The 18988-nt window shown below is 44.9% G+C and overlaps 1 protein-coding gene and 1 long non-coding RNA gene across 7 annotated transcripts in view; both read right to left on the bottom strand.

The window, feature by feature from the left end:
* The window catches only part of LOC144671358 (uncharacterized), a 399896-nt gene that overhangs the window by 99039 nt on the left and 281869 nt on the right, over positions 1–18988 (bottom strand). The window lies entirely within an intron of this gene.
* Positions 1–18988, bottom strand: part of phldb1b (pleckstrin homology-like domain, family B, member 1b) — a 220419-nt gene that overhangs the window by 37774 nt on the left and 163657 nt on the right. For all 6 annotated transcript variants that reach the window (XM_078533068.1, XM_078533070.1, XM_078533067.1 and 3 more), the window contains 3 exons: positions 7878–7994; positions 6070–6172; positions 3881–4205 (listed from right to left, as the gene is read on the bottom strand). In XM_078533068.1, the coding sequence (XP_078389194.1) occupies positions 3881–4205; positions 6070–6172; positions 7878–7994 (545 nt within the window). The remainder of the gene's footprint in view (positions 1–3880; positions 4206–6069; positions 6173–7877; positions 7995–18988) is intronic.

Raw genomic sequence — 18988 nt, forward strand, 5'->3', positions numbered from 1 at the left:
CTGAAAGCAAGCATGCAGGTGCAGCAAGCAGTTAAAAAGGCAAATGTTATCTCGGCCTTCATAGCGAGAGAACTTGAGTACAGGAGCAAGGATATCTTACTGCAGCTGTACAGGGCCTTGGTGAGACCACACCTGCAGTATTGTGTGCAGTTTTGGTCTCATTACCTAAGAAAGGATATACTTGCCATAGAGAGAGTGCAGCGAAGGTTCCTGGGATGGCAGGATTGTCGTATGAGCAGAGATTGGGTTGACTAGGCCTGTGTTCACTGGAGTTTAGAAGAACGAGAGGGCATCTCATTGAAACATATAAAATTCTGACAGGGCTGGACAGACTGGATGCAGGGATGATGTTTCCTCTGGCTGGGGGGGCTCTAGAACAAGGGGTCAGGATATGGGGTAGGCCATTTAAGACTGAGATGAGGAAAAATTTCTTCACTCAGAGGGTGGTAAATATGTGGAATTCTCTACCACAGAAGGCTGTGGAGGCCAAGTCATTGAATATATTTAAGAAGGAAATAGATAGATTTCTGGACTCTGAAGGCGGCAAGGGGTATGGGGAGAGAGCGGGAGTATGATGTTGAGATAGAGGATCAGCCATGATCATTGAATGGCGGAGCAGGCCGAAAGGGCCGAATGACTTACTCCTGCTTCCATTTTCTATATTTCTATGCAGGATCTGAATTCACTGGTTTATTAGTCTAGATTTCCGGATTACTATTAATCTGTCTGTGATTCATGCCTTTGTTACTTCTAGACTTGATTCCTGGCTGGCCTCCCATATTCTACCAAGTCCCGTTCCCTTATCACCCATGTGTTTGATGACCTACATTGGTTCCCGCCAAGCAATGTCTTGATTTAAAAATTCTCATCCTTGTTTTCAAGTCCCTCCACGGCCTCGTTCCTCTTTGTCTCTGTAATGTCCTCCAGCCCCACAACCTTCAGAGGTCTCTCAGTTCCTCCAGTTCCGACCTCTTGAACATTCCCAATTTTAATTGTTCCACCATTGGTGGCTGTGCCTTCAGTTGCTTGGACCCTAAGCTCTGGAATACCCTTCCTAAACTTCTGTGCCTCTCTTCCTTGTTTTCCTCCTTTAAGACGCTCCTTAAAACCTACCTGCTTGACCAAGCTCTTGGCAATCCGACTTAATATCTCCTTACGTAGCTCAGTGTCATACTTTGTTTAATAATGGTCCTGTGAAGCATCTTGGGACATTTTATTACATTAAAAGTGCTATATAAATTCAAGTTGTTGTTGTTTTGTCACACTATATGGCTCCATTCTCTGATACACATGAAGACCATACAATGCCAGATGCTAAGAAACACTCAGGCAGTACATTATTAAACACTTAGACTGACTACCATCTAACTATATGCACTGTACAGATTCAGGAGCAAACAAACACTTACTGACACACGTGCAGTACACTTACAGGTGGGAGTAAATTATTCTCTTTTGCTCAATGTGTATTGTACAGAGACACAGAAGTCACACATATTTTTCCTATTTGCTGTGCACTGTACATGTGAAAAGACTGACAATAAGAGGCAGCATTGATTTTTTAAAATGTGGTGCGTACTGTACAGAGACCAGTCGAGAATGGTTTGTTCCCTGTACATATACAGAAGCTGACAGGGAAACCCGTGTGAGTTATACAGAACTAGGTTGGAATACAGGCTCTCAATAGACAGTTGACATTCCAATTAATCACCAAGCTTTGGGCCTCTGATGTCTAAATTGGAGAACATGTCAAACTATTGAAATGAATCCTAGTGTAATGCTCATGTTGTGTCACCTGCCCATTTAGTAATTGCCGCACTAACAAAGCATGATAAGGCCACCCAGGAGAGAGCATCCATCATTCTGCCCAACATTCAGAATTCTGGATCAAACAGCCTAAAGCCAAGTTTCAGAGGGCTGAGTACTTCCCCTTTGAGAAACCGATCTCACAATGTATCATGGCCCAAAACATGAAAGGAAACATTTGTGAGGCTGTGGGGAAAGAATGGGGGAGTGGGATTAGTTAACCCTTTCAGAGAGCTGGGCGAACGGCATCCTTCTGCGGGACCTGATTCTTTGACCAAAGGCTGGTCACTTCTGGTCACTTCAAGACCCAGAACTATTTCCTCAACCTCTCTCCCATATTGACTGAAATTAAATTTCAGTCCAGGTTTATGGTGCCAGTTCACTTTCACTGGTGGATTTGGTGCTAAAGGAGGAGAGCTCAGTCTGAACTGTTTGGGTTGCTGTCAAAGGCCCAGTTGCCAAAGATGAAGCTTCTTATTGGTGGAAACAATTATTGGGGACATGAAAGCATGTGATAAAATTTAATAGGTCAGGTGGATGGGGGTATAAGAGGTGTGTGATCTGCACCCGCTGATTCTTTTACCCACCCTCCCCCCTCAAATGGAGTTGGATTTTACCCCCACTGCCATCCAATTAAAAGCAAAGACTCATTGGAGCAGGTTCTAAGGTCCATTGTGATGAGCTAATACTGCGAGAGGGGTCACAAGTGAGATTTTCATCATGAGATGGGGAAAGGAAGATCTTGCATTTACATAGCACCTTTCACAACCTCAGGATGTCAAACAACAATGTGTTAAATGACTGGATAATCTGTCTTTAGCGTGTTGGCTGAGAGAAAAATATTGGCCAAGATACAGGGAATAATTCTCCCGCTCTTCTTCAGAATGGTGCCATGTACTCCATTACGTCCACCTGAATTGGCAGATAGGACCTGAGTTTAACATCTTATCCTAAAGACAGGACCTCTGACAGTGCAGCACTCCCTCAGTACTGCACAGGATATGTCAGCCTAGATTATCTGGTTTAGCCTTATAAGTACTGTGGCTACAAGAGTAGGTCAGAGGCTGGGAATTCTACAGTCAATAACTCACCTCCTGACTCCCCAAAGCCTGTCCACAATCTACAAAGCACAAGTCAGGAGTGTCACCTTGCCTGGATGAGTGCAGCTCCAACAACACTCAAGGAGCTCGACACCATCCAGGACAAAGCAGTCCACTTGATCAGCACCCCACCCACAAACATTCACTTCTTCCACCACCGCTGCACAGTGGCAGCAGCATGTACCATCGACAAGACGCACTGCAGCAACTCTCCAAAACTCCTTAGGCAGCACCTTCTAAATTCATGACCTCTACCACCGAGCAAGACAAGCACAGTAGACGCATGGGAACATCACCACCAGCAAGTTCCCCTCCAAGCCATACAACATCCTGATTTGGAAATATATCGTTGTTCCTTCGCTGTCGCTGGGTCAAAATCCTGGAACTCCCTCCCTAATGGCACTGCGGGTGCACCTACACCACAGAGACTGCAGCGGTTCAAGAAGGCAGCTCACCACCACCTTCTCAAGGGGCAATTAGTGATTGGCGCAACAACTGCTGGCCTTGCTCACATCCAATGAAAGGTGAAAAAAAGTCTTTGGAGTAGGGTTTAAACCCACAACCTTCTGACTGAAAGTGCTGCCTTGAGTTAGTCATCAGCACCTTGGTGGGCTGGTGGATGGGATGAGAGGGTCAACCCAACCAGGCAGTTAGGGAGTGACAATGGGCAACAACCTCCAAACTTTCTTCACCATAAAGCAGCATGAAAGGGATGAAGAAAAGCTACAATTAAAGTTCAAATTATTGACCCCCAGCCTTAACAGCTTTTTGAGGCAAGAAAGTTCCACATATCCACTAAGTTTTGTGTGAAGAAATGCTTCTAGAAAGGCCTAGCTATAATTTTAAAGTTATTCCTCTCTTGTTCTCGCCTCTCTCCATCAGAGGAAATAGTTTCTCTCTACCTAGCCCATCAACTCCACTAATTCCAGACAAAATGGCCAACCAGATATCCATAAGCGGCCTCTTTCTCTTACCTGGACATGTTGTCAGGCGAACAGGCAGAGTTGCCCGTGGAAACGCTGGTCTCCAAGCTGTCCGAACTTTCCAGACTGAGCGTGTCGAAGGCGTGGTCCATGTCAACGCCGTGCTGGGTGGAGAGAGGCTGAGGGTGGTGGTGGAGGATGCTGTGGTGGATGAGTTGAGGCTGGTGCTGTCCGCTTAGGGTGTAAGGCTGGCTCTGGTGGCCATACATTGCCGGGTGCTGACCATGCAAAGCATCCCACTGCGATTGGGCCTCGACTGCAGCCTTCTGCTTTAGCTCAGCCAATCGGCGCCTTTGTTCTTCAATCACCTGGTGACCTTTGAAAAAATTTACATACAAGGGTTGAGGCGGTGGAACCAAAGCAGGTAGATGGAGTTAAGATACAGAATCTAATTGAATGGTAGAACAGACTCAAAGGGCTGAATGGCCTTCTCCTGTTCCAAAGCTGGTAAGTCTCCCTGTTATCATAGCAAATTCTCACAGAACAATAAATTGCATTTATATAGCACCTTAACGTAATAAAACATTCCAAGGTGTTTCATAGGAGTGATTATCAAACAAAATTTGACAATGAAGCAAAGGAGGAGATATTAGAAAGGTGATCAAAAGCTTGGTCAAAGAGATAGGTTTTAAGGAGCATCTTAAAGGAGGAGAGAGGTGGAGAGACAGAGAGGTTTAGGGAGGGAATTCCAAAGCTTAGGGCTCAGACAGCTAACTGAACAGCCGCCAGTGGTGGAGTGATTAAAATCGGGATGAGCAAGAGGCCAGAACTGGAGGAGCACAGATATTTTGGAGGGTTATAGGGTTGGGGGAGATTACGGAGACAGGGAGGGGGAGGTGAGGCCAAGGAGGGATTTGGAAACAGGAATGAGAATTTGAAAACTGAGAACAGGGAATAAAGGGATAAATTCAGTGATGCTGGTTCCTGGTGCTAAATGCCAATAAGATGCTTAATATTGTCGGACCGAGGCTGCAATCCAAAGTTTGTTCTCACTCAACTCCACTGGAAGACTACAACATCACCGAATGTACCCTAAAAGCCCAGTAAACACACACACTCTCACCTAGATGGTACAGCAAGACACTGCTTTCTCCCAATTCCAATCAGAATTCCTACCTCTCTTGTGATCTGTTTTGGAAATCCCTATTGATTCTGCACAGCATCAGGAAGGAGAGAGGAGTGTGAAAGATCGAGTCAGAAGTTAGGAACCATGCGGCGTTCGAAAAGGAAAGACACAGGAAGGAAGAAAGCAAAAAAAAGAAAGAAAGACAGTGAGTGTTTCTTTAAACTGGAGACATGGTATAATATGGTTTTTAAGAACTTAAGGGGTGTTATTGTGTCGGGGTAGCAGTGACTGAGGGAGCCATAATTGTCAATCCATTTGTTCTCAAGTGCCCACCAAAGCTCCAGCAATGGACCTTTCAGTTCCAGTGCAGCATCTCTACCAGGATGAGGAATCCATCCTCAACTGAGTTTCGGCCTTGTTGCAACTGGGATGTGCTAGCGTTGGCTTACAATTGCTGTGAAACGCTACACACGTCCCAACTGGGCTGTACAGCTCTCAGCATCAGTTGCACACTCTGCGGCGAGCACCCTACCTCAGTACTGATGCTTGGGGCAAGTGATTACACTCAATGCGCTCCTCCCCTTCCTGGGAGTGTCAGCTCAAATCCCTAGAGTGGGACTTGAATCCACAAGCCTCTGACGCGGAGGCACGAGGGCTACCCATTACGCCAGAACTGCAACTCACATAAAGCAGCTTAGATGAGGAGAGACTGTTTCCACTGGCAGGAGGGTCAGTAACTAAGGGACACAAATTTAAGAGAATTGTCCAAAGAACCAGAGGGGGGGGGGGGGGGGGGGGGAGCGGAGATGAGCAGAATTTTTTTACACAGTGAGTCGTTGTGATCTGGAATGTGCTACCTGAAAGGGCAGTGGGAGCAGATACATTAAAAAAGTCCAAATGTGAATTGGATGAACACTTGAAAAATGATCATTTGCAGGAGGATGGGAAAAGAGTAAGGGGGGGAGTGGCACTAACTGGATAGGTCTTTTCAAGATTCTATACTGGTACAATGAGCTGAATGGCCTCCTTCTGTGCTGTAAGATTCTATGTTGTAACCCTCAGTCAGTTCTTATCCTGCAACTCACGCTCAGTGGGCTTTCTGCCCATCACTCACCTTTCTGCTGTAATGCCAGCTGTCGCTTCACTTCAATGTCTTGCAGAGTAGCAGCCAGATTTCGTGGCAAACTGCCGGTGCCATTCTGCGCCAGCACAGAATTCTGGAAAGTGAATACAATACGGATAAATAGATAGAAAAATAGATTGCCTCATCAAACATTGCCAAACACTGATTATCAAATTGACCCAATTCCGTCACTCATCTTGATGTTGATAGGGCCCGTGCCATTACTGTCGTTATCGTTCCTGGGTATATTTGAACTATTGTGTCATTTTTTGGTGCTTGTTAGCTATACCTAATGCCGCTTATCACCATGGCAACAGGGTGGGGTGTGTCCAAATGTAAACGCTGTAAAGTGGGGATGAGGCGTTAAGTCACCCAGTGGGGAAACTCAAAAGGATTGGCTGTCAGCAATGGCCCAGTGGGTAGAATTCCCATCTCTAAATCAGAAGGTTGTGAGTTCAAGCCCCACTCCAAAGACTTGAGCACAAAGTCCAAAGACTGATGTTCCCCAGGCCCAACCATCTTTGGCTGCTTCATCGATGACCTTCCTTCCAACATAAGGTCAGAAGTGGGGATGTTCGCTGATGATTACACAATGTTCAGCACCATTCACGACTCCTCAGATACTGAAGTAGTCCATGTCCAAATGCAGCATGACCTGGACAATATCTAGGCTTGGGCTGACAAGTGGCAAGTAACATTTGTGCCACACAAGTGTCAGGCAATGACCATCTCCAACAAGAGAGAATCCAACCATCACCCCTTGATGTTCAATGGCATTCCTATCACTGAATCCCCCACTATCAACATCCTGGGGGTTACCATTGACCAGAAACTGAACTGGACTAGCCATATAAATACTGTGGCTACAAGAGCAGGTCAGAGGCTGGGAATCCTGCGACGAGTAACTCACCTCCTGACTCCCCAAAGCCAGTCCACCATCTACAAGGCACAGGTCAGGAGTGTGATGCAATACTCCCCACTTGCCTGGATAAGTGCAGCTCCTACAACACTGAAGAAGCTTGACACCGTCCAGGACAAAGCAGTCTGCTTGATTGGCACCACATGCACAAACATTCACTCCCTCCACCATTACCTACAGTAGCAGCAGTGTGTACCATCTACAAGATGCACTGCAGGAATTCACCAAGGTTCCTTAGACAGCACCTTCCAAGCCCACGACCACTGCCACCTAGAAGGATGAGGGCAGCAGATAGATGGGAACACCACCACCTGGAAGTTCCCCTCCAAGGCACTCACCATCCTGACTTGGAAATATATCGCCGTTCCTTCACTGTCACTGGGTCAAAATCCTGGAACTCCTTCCCTAACAGCACTGTGGGTGTACCTACACCACATGGACTGCAGCGGTTCAAGAAGGCAGCTCACCACCACCTTCTTAAGCGCAATTAGGGATGGGCAATAAATGCTGGCCCAGCCAGCGAAGCCCACATCCCGTGAATGAATAAAAAAAAAAGAACATTTATCCCTCAACGAACATCACTAAAACCACATTATCTGATATTTTGAAGTGCAGTTACCGTTGTGAATGTGGCAGCCATTTTGGACACAGCAACATCCCACAAACAGCAAAGAGGTGTTTTTGGTGATGTTGCTTGAGGCAGGAATGTTGACCAGGGAAACTCCTCTTTGATTGGGGTATGGAGATATTTGCTATCCACCCCAAACTCAACAGTGAGACACAAGACATGCAACCCTCTGGCTGAGGGATGTGAGTTCGACTGATTGAGCAGCCTAAGGGAGATCCTCCAGTCTCTTGGCTGTTTCCTGATTCCAATTACCTTTGAAGTGAGGTTCCGTCCTAGAGTTGAAGCGGTGAATGGTGATGAGGGGGCAGATCCCGTCTTTGTCCGAGGCAGTGTGCCACATCCATCATTCTCCATCTTGGATCGGTAAACCTGAGACAGGAATGTAGTAGGAAAGGCAAATTAAGCTGATAGACCTTCATTATTTCTGCTGGGGTGGGAACTGTCCATTGACTACAGTCTTGACCTCCCTAATCAAGAGGATGAGTTCCATTAGCCTCCTAAGGACCAAACGCCCAATAAGCAATCAGATTATTATTCCCCCGCCAATTATCTCCCTCTTCTCCAGAAGGAATGACTCATGTTACACAAGGAACCTATCACCCGCTATACATCACCCGACCAGGACACCCTTTACCTGTGAGACTCAACCAGCATCCAGAGGCTGCTCGACAAGGTGGAGTGGGGAGGTCGCAGCTGAACCCAAATCTAACATCCAACCTCAATGATTTACCAAGAGGCATCACTGAGGAACCACTGGGCTGGTTTTGCCCATCTCTAGCTCAGGAACGTATTGTTCCCAGCAGGAATCAGACTACATATAAAAGAGGAGGTGGAGTTGTTGAGAGGAAGAGTTTGCTCCTCCTTTCCTTTTCAAGTGAGTAATTGTTAGTATTTTACACTATGTCCTTGGCGAAGGTCAAGTGTCTTCCTCTATCAAGCAGGATGTCCAATAGGGAAACTCAGCAAATCGCCCATGCCAAATCGGTATCTGGTACTGTTTTCCCACTGTTGTCCCTGCACCATTGAAACATGAGTGCTTGGGAATGGAGATCGATGACACAATTTCCCATTCAGTTAACTGAGTGTTAGGCGTAAAGCTGCCTGGAATAATAACTGTCAACGTACCAAATGAGGATGTGCACATTCCAACAGATTAAAAGTTTGTTTTCCAGAATTATGCAAATAAAGAGTGTTTCAAGGACACCCATTGTGCGCACATCAATTTGGACAGGCGTAAAGCACTAAATGTTGAAACGATGGTTTGCAAACGAGTGTACAAACACTTATTATCTTGACATGACATTTTGTGTCTATTTTGGAAAAGGAGCCAATCTATCTAGAAACATACAGGGCAGAAGGATGCCATCTGGCCCAGCATACCTGCACCCACTCTTTGAGAGAGCTATCCAATTAGGCCCACTTTCCTGCCCTTTTCTCATAACCCTGCAAATATTTTCCCTTTAAGTATTTATCCAATTTCCTTTTGAGAGTTTTTACTGTATCTGCTTCCACCATCTTTCAGGCAACGCATTCCAGAACACACCAACCCGCTAAGTAAAAAACAAATTCTCTTCATCTCCCCTGGATTTTTCTGCTAATCACCTAAATTCTGTATTGCCTTCCTGGTGGAAACAATTCCTCCTTACGTACTCTCTAGCAAAACCCCTCAGGAATTTGACCACTTCTATTGCATCTCCTCTTAAATCTTTTCTGCTCTAAATGAACACATGAAATAAGCAAGTGTTTCTGTTAAAATAGGAGACAGAAAAATGTCAAAACGCATGGCAAACCTTCATTCACATATATCACAAGAAGAAACTTCAAAACGAAAATTCTGTTGTGCCTTTTTCACGCAAAAGCTAGAGGAAATGTAGTTCCCATAGGCTGTGGATTCTGGGGGCTTAATTGGAGCTTGCAAGATTGACTTCAATAGGTTTTTATTCAGTAAGGGTATGAAAGAATATGGAGCGAAGACAGGTAAATGGAGTTTTGATGCACAGATCACTGATGATCTAATAGAATGACAGAACAGGTTTGAGGGGCTGAATGGCCTCTTCTTGTTCTCAATTCCTTAGCTTATTCATTCCCTTACCCCACATAATTCGTTCTCTGAAAAAACCTGGTCTGTAGAGATTTAAACGGAAGAGCGCAAAGAGGAATGCAATTTACCTGAGTGAATCTTCGTGAGGAGTGAGCTTTAGCTGGGAGAGGAGGAGGAGAAGAGGAAATTGGAGGTGAAGAGGGTGAGGCCTCAAAGTTAGCCATTATTTCTTGGTACCATCTCTCTAGCTCCAACGTAGAGGTCAGCAGCCTGCTGGTAGGCTGCTGCTGCACGTCATGGGGGAGGGAGAGAAGGAGAGAGAAAAGAACGGACAGAGAGTTTGGAGGAAGAGAGAAAGGACAGGGAGGTTGGCAGAAGGGAGAGATTGAGAAAGATCGAATGAGAGAGAAAAGAGAATCAATGGGAAAGGTAGGTAGACACATAACGGGGAAAGAAGAAACCAAATAGAAAGAAATTAATGAAAGAAATGGATACTTAATTAAAAGAAAAATAACGACAAATGAAAATGCCTTTTCAAAGATTTATACGTTGTATTTCAAGATTATTCAAAACCGTAAAGTCAACAGCGTTGTGAAAGCAAAAAGCTTTTAACAGGCACACAAAAACCCAAACCGTGTTTAGCCCTTTCATCACAAACAGGTCATAGCGATATGCAAGCCAAGGTGCCAACTCTGGTTAGGCCTATTCCTGGAGATTTCCTCATATGATCTCCTGGCTCGGTATGCCCTATCCCCACACACTTTCCATTGGTCCATCCTCCAGGTACAGTGCCTTCTCACAGCCAATCGGAAAGGGAACAGACTGTTTGTTGCACAATTGGGTTAATTTTGATTTATTAGTGAAACAGCATTTTCTTCCCCACCTTGTAAACTTATAAATGAAAATGTTCAAAGAAAATGGAAAAAACACAATTTTCTTTAATGCCTGCATACATTTTTCCCTGTGATTTGCTAGCAGCAGTATCCTGGAGATTAATTTTCAGTCCCTGGAGACTCTAGGCAATCATAACAAAATAAGAGAAGCAGGCCATTGGGCCCCTCAAACTTGCTCCATCATTCAATAAGATCATGATTGATCCTCAAATGCGACTCCACTTTTCCGCCCTCTCCCCATATCCCTCAACCCCTTTAATGTCCAAAAATCTATTGATCTCGGTCTTCAACAGGCTCAGCATCCACAGCCCCCTGGGCAAGAGAATTCCAAAGATCCACAGCCCTCTGAGTGAAGAAATTTCTCCTCAACTCTGGCCGACCTCCTATCCTGATAATCCTGGAGGGCTGGCTGAGATCATTAGGCTTTTGGGCTCTATGGAAATTAAGGGATGGGGTGGGATCCAGCAGGATCCGGATCTGAGGCAGAAAGTCAGAATCAGCCCTGATCTTATTGAATGGTGGAGCAGGCTTGAGGGCTGTGGGGCCTACTCCTGCTCCTACTGCTTATGTTCTAATGACTCTGTGTGTACCACATTGTGATACCCCACAGGGTGAGCGGAGTCTATGATCGCAGTTACAATAACCAAGATGGGGAAGCAATAGGTGTCCCCACAAGGAGCAAGAGAATAAACCTGGTGAGTCTGCTACACCTTCCAGTCTCTCATCCACTCAACAGCCAGAATGAAGCCCTTTCAGATGCACAGGTGTTGGACATCTGCCTGCCTTTCGCAAAATAAAACAGCAGGAATATTGGATCATATTGATTGAATTGAGCTGATTTTCATTTTGGTTCTGACCTCTCTGCAACAGTTCATTGAGGCAAAAGGGCATTTCCTAAATAACAAGAGCTGATTGACACTATCAAATCAACAAATAAGCCCCAACAAATCAGACTGTGCGATTTACTATGAAACCAGAAAGTTCCATGAAATTAAACATTGAAATTAAAACTTTTGCAAGATTAAAAAAGAACAGAATGAAATGGATCTCAATGAAAAGATAATGAATAAACATAAGCTTGCTCACTAATAAGGATCTCATGCTGCCTCCATTGTGAAGGTCTCCTACACTGATTGTACCTCAAATTCCAGCATTAATAACTCTTTAGGGATGGCTCGGTAACAGAGAACATGGTTTGGGGAATGGATCTATAGTCATACGGCCCTATATCCAACATACATCCAGCGACACTCCATACCAGCTGTGCACCGTACCCTGCATTTTTCCTCCTTCGCTATTCCATGTTTTTCTGCTAACATTAGGGACTGAATAAAAATGTGTACGCATTTGGCAACTGCTCAGGAAGCACAGACCAAAGAAACCAAACTCCAAACATATGGTACATCTGCGCCGCTCCGAGAGTTCTCATACACCAGCTTACAAGTTGCTCATTGATGTTTTCAGTTGGGAGTTAACCCGATTGATCCCCTCTTGACCAATCATCGCCCAATTCTCTCTCTCTCTCTCTCCACTCTACTCATTTCCTTCAAATACTCAATCTTAGTTTCAGTCTATCACTTCAAGCCCTTCATCAAACTCTCCCCACTCCTCCATGGCAACCATTTCTCCATCCCATAAAGTTCTTGTTTATTTTTAGGTAGAACGCAACTAAAAGTTACATTCTTGTGGCACATTTAATATAGAGAAATCCCTAAGATGTTTTTTTAAAATGTATTTGTTCATGTGATGTGGGCGTTGCTTAATAGGCCAGTATTTACTGCCCATCCCTAATTACCTTTGTGAGGCGTAATCAGAAATAGTGGACACTGAAGTAAAGGAAGTGGTATTAGAACAGGGTGATCAACTGCTTGGTCAAAGAGCTGGGTTTTAATGGAGGAGAGGGAGAGGGTTAAAAGGAGGAAAGTTCTAGATGGCTCAAAGGAGAGGGAATACAGAATGAACGAGAGCAGCAGAAAGATTTAAGGGTTGGGAGCTGGGGAGTATGGGGGCGGTAGGAGGTTACATAGAGATAGGAAGGAATGAGACCATAAGAAATTGAAACTCAAAGATGAGAAGTTTTAAACTGGTGATGTTGTGGGGGTGAGGGACCAGGAAATCAATGTAGGTCAGTGAGCACAGAGGCGATGGATGAGTGAGATCTGGTACAGCGTAAGATATCGGCAGGAGAATAAGATGGTGTTGACACAGCGTACATGTAACATTTACAGAGTTTTATGGTAATGTTCAGATGGGTCCACAGGATGCATTATGTTAGTGAAGCACTGTACAAACCTAATGTAAAAAGCAGCTGTCTTGCTGTTTAAGCAGGGCTGACAAAACAGAATGACTCACTTGTGTGTGTGGAATGCACACATATATATCAGCTACATCTGTCCCTTATCTTCTTTGATTCCGCTTTATTGTGTGGTAGCTCTAGTAGCGAAAGTGAATTCAGGGTTACTGAGCTCCTACTGCGGGCGTACGCTCAATGTGAAGGAGAGCTCTATAAAGTTAAAGGAGCTACATGCACTCCCAGTGAGTGGATCCTTCCACCAGAATTGGAATATCACTGAATGTGACCAGATTGTTCTGCTATATCTGTGCACGATCACATGACATGAAACTGCTTTGTCCATTGCTTAATGGAGGTGCCCATCCATTTCTTTTAATACACTAATTAAATGACTAAATGGAGAACTTTCAGGCAAACGTATTAAGGATTGATCCAAAACCACACAGTGTAATTTGTAAGTTTTATATATACGTCCGCTGTGAAAAAAAATCTATGGGCAGAATTTTGCCCTTATTGGGCAGGCTTGGCTGGAGCAGGCGGAAGGGGTCGGGAAGCTGACCGCTGCCCGTAATCGGGGCCGGACCGCGATTTCACACCGGTTGGCCGATTAAGGCCCACCGAGCGTGAAAGGTCTGCGGCAGCGCTGCCTGTGGGGGGTGGAGGGGAAACGAGTGTGAACTTTGCGCATGCACGTGGGCAGGTGAAGGAAAATCTCCCTGAGGCAGGTGAACAGTTTTCAAAATAAAAAAATAAAAGAATTTTAAGGTGTTAAAAAACATGTCCCCTCACATGTGACTCTGTCACGTGAGCAGGGACATGTTCGAAATTAGGGTTAAAATTTAAACATTTTTTTTTAAATGATGGATTGAAACCTCATCCCAGATGAGGTTTTGCAAAAAAATGCAAAGGCCGCTTTTGGCTTTGTCGCCTGCCCATCAACTGTGAGCTTGGACGGACAGCGAAAAATTTAAATCAATTGGATTGTTAATGGCCTTAATCGGCCTTTTAATTATTGGCAGGTGCGCTGCCAACTACGCGCGCCCGCCGACCGAAATATCGCGCGATGGCGTCGGGATGCTCTCCTGACATCATCGCGCATCATTTTACGCTCGTTCTGGTCGGGCACGCGCCCGCCCGATGAGCGAAAAATCCTGCCCTACGCCTGCACACACACTTTCCATCATCCATTCCTCTCTCTCTCCCTATGTATAATGGGAGTTGGTCTATGTCAACTTGTCACGCTGTAATTACACAATCCTGTCAGTGGTGGCACTGCTGGGTAACACATTTACCCATTGGGGAAGGGGATGCGTAACAAAACAGCACAATAATAAAGTATGAAGTAGTTAGAGAATTGGCTTTAAGATCCTTGTGCTGGATTCCACCCAGCCTGAATGATGTTCTCCAGATGTGCTGCCCCTTAGGCTCCCTCCACCTCTGGGTTGCTGCCGACTTCCTGCCACCTCCACTTTACTGCCGGGTCTCCCATATCCTCGGCAATTCCTGTGCAAAGCCAGTCCATCTCAGTACTTCCCACCCTATCTTCTGCGGTTATCAACTCCAGCTGGGCATATTCCATAAGTTTCATGAACTCCTTCCTCCAACTGACCTGCCCCCCCTCTCACTTCTCCTCCATTGGTCACCCAATATGTCATTCAGGCAGCACGTCATCTTCCCGGGCCAATTGGAGAGCAAACAAACTTGTTACCCGATTGGTTGATTCTTAACTGCTCCTCAAATAGCCTTACAACCCACTTCCAATACAATAGTTAACGAGAGGTGTCAGCTGTGGCTCAGTTCATAGCACCCTCGCCTTTGAATCAGAAGGTTGGGTTCACGTCCCACTCCCGGAAACCAAGAACTGTGAATGTACTCGGAAGAGTTACATGCAATCTGTTGATAACTCAAAAGAGTTACAATAGTTAACGATCAAAAGATGTTGAAAGGAAACACATCCTACTTCTTAATGTCTGTGATATTCTCCCACATAGGTTTTTCTCACAGCAATATCCTGAAAGATTAATATTTAATTTCTGGAGACTCCAGGACAATACTGGAGGGTTGGCAACCAATGCTTGCTTGATTTTTTTCTTTGCTGGGCATGACCTGATTGTTACACCATGTGGTTGCTTTAATATTGCTGCCCACTTGCTCATGGTGCAGCTTAGAGGGAATGTTGCTGGCAATGCTACACCTTCAAAAGTTCTACATTTCAAAGCATCCTGACTTGGAAATCTATGGTTGCTCTTCCATCATCGCTGGGTCAGAATCCAACTTCTTCCCTCACAGCGCTGTCGGAGTAGCTTCATCATATGGACTGTGGCGAGTTAAGAAGTCGGCTCACTGCCACTGTTTTTTTTTATTCATTCACGGGATGTGGGCTTCGCTGGCTAGGCCAGCATTTATTGCCTTGAGAAGGTGGTGGTGAGCTGCCTTCTTGAACCGCTGCAGTCCATGTGGTATAGGTGCATCCACAGTGCTGTTAGGAAGGGAGTTACAGGATTTTGACCCAGCAACAGTGAAGGCACGGCGATATATTTCCAAGTCAGGATGGTGAGTGACTTGGAGGGGAACTTCCAGGTGGTGGTGTTCCCATCTATCTGCTGCCCTTGTCCTTCTAGATGGTAGTGGTTTGGAAAGTGCTGTCGAAGGAACCTTGGTGAATTCCTGCTGTGCATCTTGTAGATGGTACACACTGCTGCCACTGTGCGTCAGTGGTGGAGGGAGTCATTATTTGTGGATGGGGTGCCAATCAAGTGGGCTGCTTTGTCCTGGATGGTGTTGAGCTTCTTGAGTGTTGCGGGAGCTGCACTCATCCAGGCAAGTGGGGAGTATTCCATCAGACTCCTGACTTGTGCCTTGTAGATGGTGGACAGGCTTTGGGGAGTCAGGAGATGAATTACTCGTCACACAATTCCTAGCCTCTGACCTACTCTTGTAGCCACAGTACTCTCAAGGGCAATTAGGGATGGACAATAAATGTTGGCCTTGCCAATGACACTTACAATCCATGAATGAATTTAAAAAAAGCACTCTTAAAAACCCTTCTGTTTGAACATTACATCATATTCCCTCCCTCCGTTACTTTGCTCAGTGTTTGCTTTATGAACTACTCTGAGATGCTTCATAACACGAGCACCCCAACGTAAAGCCAATTTGTTCTTAAAGTTAGTGAGAGTTGCCAGTGAGAGTTCGATTTGCACAGCCAAAGGGAATGATACCAGAATGATCAAGAAAGACTGAACATGCTGGGCCTCTTTTCTCTAGAAAAGAAAAGGTTGACAGCTGACCTATTAGAGGTCTTTAAAATGATAAAAGGGCTTGCTAGGGTAGATGCAGAGAAGACGTTTCCACTTGTGGATGGAGACGAAATCTAGGGGCATTCATGTAAGACAGTAATTAATAAATCCAATAAGGAACTTAGAAGCAACTTCTTTACTCAGAGGGTGGTGAGAATGTGGAACTACCATAACAGAATAGTCAAGGGAAATAGCAGAGATGCATTGAATGGGAAGTTAGATAAATACATGATGGAGAAAGCAAAAGAGGATATGGTGTTGGGGGAGATGAATTAGGGGGTGGGAGGTGGCTCAAATGGAGCATGATCGCCAGTATAGACCAGCTATAGGACTTAGGAACATAGGACTTAAGAGCAGGAGTAGGCCATTTGGCCCTTCAAGCCTGTTCCGCCATTCGATAAGATCATGGCTGATCTGCACCCCCCATAACCCTTGTCTGTTGAAAATCTATCTAACTCAGCCTTGAATAAATTCAATGACCCAACCTCCACTGCTTTCTGGGGAAGAGAATTCCACAAACTAATGACTCTTTGAGAGAAAAATTTCTTCCCACCTCTGTCTTAAACATTAGACCTCAATTTTTTTTAAACTGTGTCCCCTAGTTCTAGTCTCCCCCACAAGAGGAAACATCCTTTCAGCATCCATCCTATTAAGTTCCCTCAGGATCTTATATGTTTCAATAAGATCACCTCTCACCCTTCTAAACTCCGATAGGTACAGGTCCAACATGTTCAACATTTCTTAACAAGGTAACCCCTTCATCCCAGGAATCAGACAAGTGAACCTTCTCTGACCTGCTTCTAATGCAAGTATCAGTATATCTTTTTTCAAATAATGAGACCAAAACTATACACAATATTCCAGATGTGGTCTCACCAAAGCCCTGTATGCTGCCGTCAAACTCTCCAACTTTTATATTCCATTCCTCTTGCAAAAAATGGCAACATTTCATTTACCTGCCCAACCACAGCTGTACCTGCACACGAACATGTACCAGGACACCCAAGTCCCTCTGTACCACTGAGTTCTGTAATCTCTCTCCATTTAAATCATTTACTGCTTGTCTGTTCTTCCTGCCAAAGTGAACAAATTCACATTTTCTTACATTATACTCCATCTGCTAAATTTTTGACCACTCACCTAACCCGCTTATATCCCTTTGTACACTCTTTACCATAAGACCATAAGACATAGGAGCAGAAATTAGGCCATTCGGCCCATCGAGTCTGCTCCGCCATTCAATTATGGCTGATAAGTTTCTCAACCCCATTCTCCCACCTTCTCCCCGTAACCTTTGATCCCCTTACCAATCAAGAACCTATCTATCTCGGTCTTAAATACACTCAATGACCTGGCCTCCACAGCCTTCTGTGGCAATGAATTCCATAGATTCACCACTCTCTGGCTAAAGAAGTTTCTCCTTTACCTCCTTTTGACAACTTACATTCCTACCTATCCTGGTGTCATCAGCAAATTTAACTATCATACATTCACACCATTCATCCAAGTCGCTGATATAGATTGTAATTAGTTGAGGCCCCAGCACTAATCCCTGCGGCACTCCAATAGTTACAGCTGAAAAAAATCCATTATCCTTGCTCCCTGCTTCCTGTTGGCTAACCAGTCCTTTATCCATACTAATATGTTACCACTTACACCATGAACTCTTATTTTGTGTAGCAACGTAACTATGTAAGATGGGTCCTTGTGACTGAAACTCCCGGATGAAAGGGGAAATGGGAGCAGAATTGCTTAGAGTTGGCCACCCACTAAAAATCCTACACTGAGGAAAAGTAGAGAAAGTTAGCATTGCGTCCTCATACCAACCTCAGCTGTGAACAGCGTAGAGGAAGAAGGCTGCAAGGGAAGAGAGCTTTCAGTAGACAGAGTCAGAGGAGAGGCGGCTGAGTTAGTGTGGAGTGGGATTAGAACAGAACTCCCGGTTGAACTGCTGTACAACTCCTTAAGCTGGTCTAGGGTAACGTATTCCTAGGGAAAGCAGCAAAGGAAGCAGAGAGAATTGGGCAGCAAGAATAAAATCATTAATCGAATGAAAAAAAATACACAGTTTCCTGAAACAGATTCACCGCTTTAAAATAATACTGTAATTCCATGTAAATGAGAGAAAAATACAAATTAGACGCTTTAATTTTGTTTTGTTTTGCAAAATTCCTCAGTTTGTTGCAATCGCCAACAGTTGACTGAAACCGGTTAGAAGATGATCAATTGTTCTGAGCAGATTTAGCAATTGGAAAGGGAACAATGAAATCCTACACCACAAACACTTCTAATGCAGAGGAGATGTAGAAAGGCAACAGCAAAATAAATGTAAATTTTCACATGCGTAAAGTTATCCCTTGCTGTTGCTAATTTGCTGTTGCTGATGGGTGAGTATATTGGGTTGGGCTGCAAGTTCGAGGCTTTGCTAACTAGCTGAGCTGAGTTGCACAAACCAGCAAAGAATTGTGGAGGCACAAGGAGGATAAAGTCAGGTGGGAGAGTCATTGCTGGGAGACTGCAGTTGTGCATTTCATGTCCGTCAGAGTGACTAATGGAGGAGGTCTAGATGTCCACACATGGATCTACCGTCAGAGGAATAACTTGGAAGGGCTGACCTTTCTTTGGAGAATAACAGGGAGGATGAGGCACCGCAGGATATGGAACTAAGGCAGCTGGGACCAACAAGGAAGAGGGGGCATAATCTTTAAAATTAAAGCTGGACCATTCAGAGGTGATATTAAGAAGCACTTATCCACACATAGGGGAGTGGAAATCTGGAACACTGATGAGGTTGGAGGTTAATTGAAAATGGCAAAACTAAGATTGATCAAATGTTG

Source organism: Cetorhinus maximus, chromosome 2 (assembly GCF_964194155.1).
Source record: "Cetorhinus maximus chromosome 2, sCetMax3.hap1.1, whole genome shotgun sequence".
In the NCBI taxonomy this organism is placed as follows: Eukaryota; Metazoa; Chordata; class Chondrichthyes; order Lamniformes; family Cetorhinidae; genus Cetorhinus; species Cetorhinus maximus.